The sequence below is a fragment of the Perissodus microlepis genome, chromosome 14 (genome assembly GCF_051167445.1).
Source record: "Perissodus microlepis isolate ML-2025 ecotype Zambia chromosome 14, ASM5116744v1, whole genome shotgun sequence".
In the NCBI taxonomy this organism is placed as follows: domain Eukaryota; kingdom Metazoa; phylum Chordata; class Actinopteri; order Cichliformes; family Cichlidae; genus Perissodus; species Perissodus microlepis.
In genome coordinates this window covers 20,425,388-20,432,075 of record NC_140474.1, presented here as the reverse complement: position 1 = coordinate 20,432,075, position 6,688 = coordinate 20,425,388, and the positions used below count along the sequence as shown (strand labels likewise).

Below are 6,688 nucleotides of genomic sequence, written 5' to 3'. Positions count from 1 at the left end.
GAAAAACCCACAGGAACACTGAACACCCACTGCAGAGGCCACATGAAAATGTGAGGCTCAATCCTTTATAAGGTGAACTCACTTTGATTCATGACACACATCTGAGGTCCACCTGTGGGATGAAATGCAATTTGCATTTCTTTTTCTTGCACAAACTGAACAGAATAAAGTCATGAAACAAGAAGCTCATTACAAGTTCATGCAAATTGAATCTGTGTTTATTCTCTTCTAAGCCATAATAGTTTACATTATCTCACAAATTAGTATAAGAAAGTTCTGGTAGCTCGGCAACCAAACAAAAATTCATTCTTTCTTTTTTGTATATAGAATATTCTTTATTCAATACACACAGCTGTACTATAATACGATAGATAAGTTAGCAGGTTTCTCATTACTAATGCATATCAGACATTAGTAGTTGACATTGTAAAGATACATGGTTCTTTAAGTCTAAAAGTGAACTTGTCAAAACAATTCATGCTTTTTTATTTTACAGTTCAATTTTTTAGTCACGTTCATCAGTATTTTATGGCAGAGAGAGGAAAAATAGTACCAGAGTGACTGGGTGGGGCTATAAACGGAGAGCAAAATCAAATATGCAAAGAAATGGATAGAAACGAGTAGTAGAGGAAGAGAAAAATGTTAAGTGTAGCTTCTCTCTTTCACGTGTTGCACTGTTTTCTCCAGAAAATCCAGAGAGAGGGCATATAGCTTGCTTTTAGATTAATGAATCAGCATCCAAATCCCCTGGGAAAAGCTCTGCAAAAACAATTTGACAATTATTTTTCTCCTCCCCTGTACCTTTTAATAGAAGCAAACACACACACACACACACACACACACACACACTTATTGACCAGCTTTGCATTGTTTCCCCCCCTCTTGTCTTCCCCACTCTCTGTTATATTGCTGAAATGCCTACAAAGAATGTTGACTATATTTTTGAAGGAAGTATTGTTTTTCAAACTTTCATACTTTTTCAGGTCAGGTACTGCCATATTTCTGTTAAGTCCACATAAGCAGGTTACTGTGAGGAGTAATACAGGATGTTGGAAAATATGTAGACACTGAAATAACATTATATAACATTAGTGTTTCTCTCTGCCAATTATCTTATGAATTCCATGTCCTCTTAACTTAGAATAAGCAATGAGAGTTTCTCACTGTAAAGACTGTCATAGGTGCTGCAAAGTATTTTTAATTGGCTGCACCGATCCTTCATGTGCAAACAATTTGACATTCTTTTTCACCTTTCCTGCTAACTCTTTTGTTTTTCAATCCGGTCGTTAAGTGATGACGTGACGAATCCTACTTCCGGGCCTAAAGTAGTCTGCGTTTAATATGGCTTTTGTGTTGTTAACATGTTTAATGTTTTGTGTTTTCTTCTATTTAATCTCAAAAAGCTCCTAAAACAGTCAGTGATCACTGTTGACCTCCCTCGGCTTTTATTACCGCTAATCATTTATTTAAGCTCAGTTTTTAAAACCTTAGGATGTAACTACAGCCCAGCCCATGCAGCAGTTTATGAATGACTAACCTCGTATTATGGATGGATTATCTCAGTTGTTCTCCTGGCTGAAGTTTGGTCCTTTTACAGCATCCTGCCATGCGATTACATTTGTTCCTGACCACCGAGAACACTCACGTTAACTTTTATCGAGTGGAAAAAAAGCTAGCTTGTTTATATTATGCTAGCTGTGTCGCTAGTGGTCACGTAGCACATCATTATATACCAGCTAGCCAAACTTTAGTAACCCTACAAACGTCACTGCTGTTTAGTTTTCTGTCTTCATTTATGTTGGAAATGATAACAGAGCTGTACGTTTTAATTTGTTTCCAAAACCCCGCAGTCAGCTATATTGTATTTAGATAGAAACTAGCGAGCTAACTTCCTGCTAACTTCTAACTCCGTTAAATGTCATAAATTCCGTTTTCATGGATGCCTGGATGTTAAACTCAATTGTTACACCTGGTAGAGCAGAATGCTGATCATTTTATTAAAGATGAAAGACTTTAGACAGTTTTTCAGCTCTTAGTAATGCTATACTGATCGTTTGATATATGGACCTGCAGCGGAGTTTAGGCCCAGACACGGCTAGTGACGTCAGACTTAACGACCGGATAGCGTCCCCTATTGTAATCGTGGGAGTGCAAGCAATGTACAAGACAAAGTAGGAGATTAAACAAATATCAAACCTCTTATATTTTCTTTTTTTTCTTTAATGCTAACATTGATCTCAAGTCCTGTATCTTTTTCTTTGTATCGCTATCTTTCGTTCACTTTATCTCCAAATTCTCAGTATAATCGGAAAAGTTGAAGCACGCAATCCAAGAGAAAGTAAAAATGTATTCTGTTCCCAGTGGTTCTGTGAAGCTGCCGGGATGCCTTTCACATGTTAAAAAGGAGTCCTGATGTTGAGCTGCTTTTGCACAATTCAGTTGTTGCAGTCTCATCATCATCTCGCTGTCTTCTCTTTTGTTTTGTTTTGAATTTGGTTTTATTCATCTCATTATTAAATACAGTAAATGATGTTCTCTATAAGTCAGTTTGATTGGCACCATGCAAAAATAACTGTCAGTCAAGAGCTGGTTGTCTTGGTAGTGGTTCTTAAACTCAACTCTTCTATAAAGAAAATGAGCTGCAAATAGAGAACTCCGAATCACATGTTTAGAGCGAATGACTTCAGACCAGATGTAAACTTTCACCTCCTTCTTTCTTTTCTTCTCTGTAAGCATCTGCTTTGTTTCTTCACTTTATCTCCTGCTATTTAAACATGCAGTTAATTACTTGCAAAACTTTTACTTCAGTAAGCACTGCTTTTTGGCATTGGTGGCTGCTATTAGTTAGCAAAGCTTTAAAGCAGATCTATTATTGTTCGACTCAGACATAAATAAACAGACATAAATAAACTCTCATTCAATGTAGAATGTAATCAAAAAGTAGGAAAGTCTGATTTTTAGGCCACTCAAGCCTACTATCAGCATAATGCTAGGCTAAATATTGTATAATGTTAGCTTATAACTAGCTGTTGTTGCTGTTTAGCTAGCTTGTTGTCAACTGTCTGGAGGTGGGAAGTTTGTCTAATTTGCTGACAATAAGTGTTTGTATCCAGGATAAATAAGCATGTTTATGCAGGTTTTCGTGTGTTAGAGCCTTCACTTCAGTTCAGGAGTCGCAGCTTAGGGTGAGGAGGAAGAGAATGAGATTTTATCCAGATACCTGTCACGTTCACTTTTTTGTGAAGAGGACCCCTTCTCATAAAATAAAAAAAAGGCATGATCCATCATATCTTGAGTCTGAAGGTGCAGACACAAATCAAAATTTGCCTCCTCAGTAAGGAAAATCACTATTGGCTGTCCTAAAAGTCACTAGAAGTGGCTACATGATGTCATCGCCTAATTTGCATAATTGGTCATGCTTATGTAATTGTAACCTACGCTGTAGGAGAGAGAAATAACATCGTGGAAGAGACATAAGGTGAGTAAAAACATCTTAAATGCATTTAGAATATATTTAGAACTACAAATTAAATTTCTTTTAGCAATTATTTTTTTCAACGTCACAATTCCAACCCTCCTCCTTCATCCGGGCTTGGGACCGACAAAAGTGCCCCGAATAGGCACTCTGGCTGAGTTACTTTTTTGTGTGTGTGTGTTTTTAAGTAGTTTTAAACCTTGTGATCCACAAAAAGTATCAGTAAAAAAAGAACTTACTGCGTTACAGTCAGGGTGGGAGCAGCGGCTTTGCTCATGCACGATTCATTTGCAATTTGGATGCATAGAGGTCAACATTTCCTGCTCTGACAGCAGCTGGGGGCGACTGCTGTGTGAGGACTATCCGCACCTCGCCCATGTGTGCCCATGGCAGCAACTGCTTGTTGAGAGTAAGAGCGATACGTGCTTTCTTGTCAAAAAGTCGTCATAAGTCTCCAATAACACCAGCAAAAGTTGCCAGATTTGTCGCTAGTCACTTTTTAGAAAAAAAAGTCGCTAAGGGGGTATGAAAACCCGCTAAATATAGCGACAAAGTTGCTAAGTTGGCAACACTGGTCTCTAGCCACATACATAAAACGCGATTAGAAACAGATATCGCTGTCACATTATTAACAATGGTGGGATAACACGGCAGCTTCAACAAACTGGTACCTACTCTAGGTTTATAAAAAATGTGTTGGAAAAATTACACAGTGATTATTGTATATTTATGAGTGTTACGTGCCAAGAGATGTGGCTTTGCTTTTGTGTTCTTTTTATCTAACAGGTGTCAAGCCTCCACCTATTGGCCAGTTCAAAGTTGATTGGCATGTGTCTATTGGCTGGTCTGGGCACAGTTGGCCAATCACACTCCAAGGATCACTACGAATGAGCAGCTTCCTGGCCAGCTGGGGGGCTGCTGGCTTCTGCTATGACAAACATTTGCGAACAGGCTTCTTTGTATTATATGTGGTGGGAGGCTGGACAGGTAAGCTGGGGTACCCTATACACTAGTGATGGGCAGATGAAGCTTCATGAAGCACTGAAGCTTTTCATCCAATTGGTTCATCCCAGCGCAAAGCTTCTTGAAGCTTCATTTGCTCTAGTAGGACACCTACTGGACGTAAAAATATTAGTTGGCATGAATTTGAAGAGTGTGGCCTTTTGCACACAGCCTGTAAATGTCAACAACAAAAGGAGTGTGTAAAACATGTATATTGTAGTGATGCAGTATACTGTGTATATTTATACTGGCAGTATGGAAAATGATTATTTGGAAATGCTTAAAATGGAAATGATCATTTACTGTGAGGTGTGGTTGGGGTGTGGACAGTAGTTGTGCTTTTGTAACGTTGAGGTATGGACAGCTACACACTGAGGCTTTGAGCCTCAGTCCTGCCTGTTCACATTTTATTCTGTAAAAACTAAATTTTCACTGCTTTTATGACCTTTTTAGTGGGGAGAACATAGCTAGGATTTAATGATTTAACATATCTTTTAAATCCTTTATCCTCCACAATGCTAAATGGCTGGGAGTCCTCAATCACCATGCTAACCAGGTCTTCATCTATTTGAGATTGTTCTCCTGAGGAAAGACAATAAAGACAAAGCACAAATATAAATATCACACATGTAACTTATAACAGTTGTATAATATTGTTATATCATTTAGTAACATTACTGCATGCTATATTATCATGGCATGCAGTAACATTACTGCATGCTATATTATCATGGCATTAGATGGCTCACCTGGTCTTGCTCCACAATCGGTGTTCCCCTTATTCTCATGCAAAGCTCTGTAGTGCCTAATCATGGATGAGGTGTTGTTGTTATATCCCAGCTCCCTGGCACATAGCAAACACTTCACCTTGTACAAAAGTAAAGCCGCTTAACATAAATTGTATTGCACCATCAGTATTATGAAAATACATCTTCTGTAGAAATTTACATACCTTGTTGGGAGGAATAAGATCAAAATGTTCCCACACAGGGGAGGACATCCTCCTCTTCTTAGCTGGCTCCATTCTCTCCTGACTTTCTCTCCTCACTCTCATAAACCTCCAAACTGTCTCCAAACTGTCTCCAAACTCTCACTAACCGCAACTCTCCATCAAACACCCACATTTTTGAATGAAGTCTGAGGGGTTTATATCGCTGTCATATCTCGCGGCAAAGTTCGAACCACTTCATGAACCAGTCACGTGGTACAGCCGGGCAGCGAGGCTTCGGACGTCATCATTTTCAGCTCCTCCCATAAATGAAGCAAGCCTCGATACGCGCATCGCGGAAACGCCCCTTCCATTACTCGACACAAGCTTCGAAGCCTCGATACAGAACGTCACATCACTACTATACACTGGTTGCAGGTTTTAAACTGTTAGACACACTAGGTTATGCGGTTGATGCCACTTTTGTATGTTTTCACTGACCTTTTGTCGAGCAGCTAGGTAGGCCTTTTGTTTTGCATTTTTCTTTTAGTTAGGCCCTGAGAGCTCTCGACCTCTTTTTGTTTTATTACTTTCTTTGATTTGGCTCAACCGCCCAGTCCTCCTCCCCCACCTTTTTTCTTATAGATTCCAATAAATCCTGCCTGATTCTTAACTGTCCTGTTGTCCTCCTTCTTCATTGATTGTGGTTGTCCGGTGTTGCTGTCTCCTTCCTGCCTTTGCCACCACCACGGTGGGGGGGACGTAACAATGAGAATTCATGTTAACGCCTTATTTTGAGACAGCAATTGCAAGTGTCCTAGTTCGTAAGTTGACCACTGATCATAGGTTAATAGTTAAATGTTTCAAAATAATAATTTTTTATTTTTTTTTTTTGCTGTAATAGGTTTGCTAAAATGCTAACAAACTGCATGGGGAAAGAATGTGTCATTGGTATTGTAGATGCAAGGTGAAGCAGTACATTTTTAGGTACTTTACCACCTCTGTGATGTTATTACATAGGCGGTTATTTAATGGACCCCCTGCAGAGTCATTTGTAATTCTTTTGTTGAGGATAATGCATGCACTGCTGATATTTGACTGTTGTCTTCTGACATCCTCTGATATTTTTGTTATATTGTCTTCACACTTGAGGTGAGTACAGATAAGCTTAGAATGCAAGCGTTTATACACCTACACATGCTGGGTTGAATGTGTTCTCTGTTTTCAGTCGATTTAGTGAGGCTTATGTGTCTCTGCAAATGGAAATGGACGTCAGTATGTGG

At 39.0% G+C, this 6,688-nt stretch overlaps 1 protein-coding gene across 1 annotated transcript; it reads right to left on the bottom strand.

Annotated features, from left to right (window-relative positions):
* Positions 1-4,499: 4,499 nt before the first annotated feature.
* LOC146373863 (uncharacterized) lies at positions 4,500-5,754 on the bottom strand. Its single transcript, XM_084951415.1, has 3 exons — positions 5,430-5,754; positions 5,227-5,344; positions 4,500-5,059 (listed from the first exon to the last, which is right to left on the bottom strand). The coding sequence occupies exons 1-3, from the start codon at positions 5,529-5,531 to the stop codon at positions 4,899-4,901; spliced, it is 381 nt and encodes a 126-aa protein (XP_084807541.1). The 5' UTR covers positions 5,532-5,754; the 3' UTR covers positions 4,500-4,898.
* Between the last annotated feature and the right edge of the window lie 934 nt (positions 5,755-6,688).

What these genes read in the sequence shown, in the direction of transcription:
- LOC146373863 (XM_084951415.1), bottom strand. Translation starts at nt 5,531, where the DNA reads ATGAGAGTGAGGAGAGAAAGTCAGGAGAGAATGGAGCCAGCTAAGAAG. An exon ending in ATCTTATTCCTCCCAACAAG is followed by an intron (nt 5,345 to 5,429) that starts GTATGTAAATTT and finishes CTTTTGTACAAG; the next exon opens with GTGAAGTGTTTGCTATGTGC. An exon ending in CGATTGTGGAGCAAGACCAG is followed by an intron (nt 5,060 to 5,226) that starts GTGAGCCATCTA and finishes GTCTTTCCTCAG; the next exon opens with GAGAACAATCTCAAATAGAT.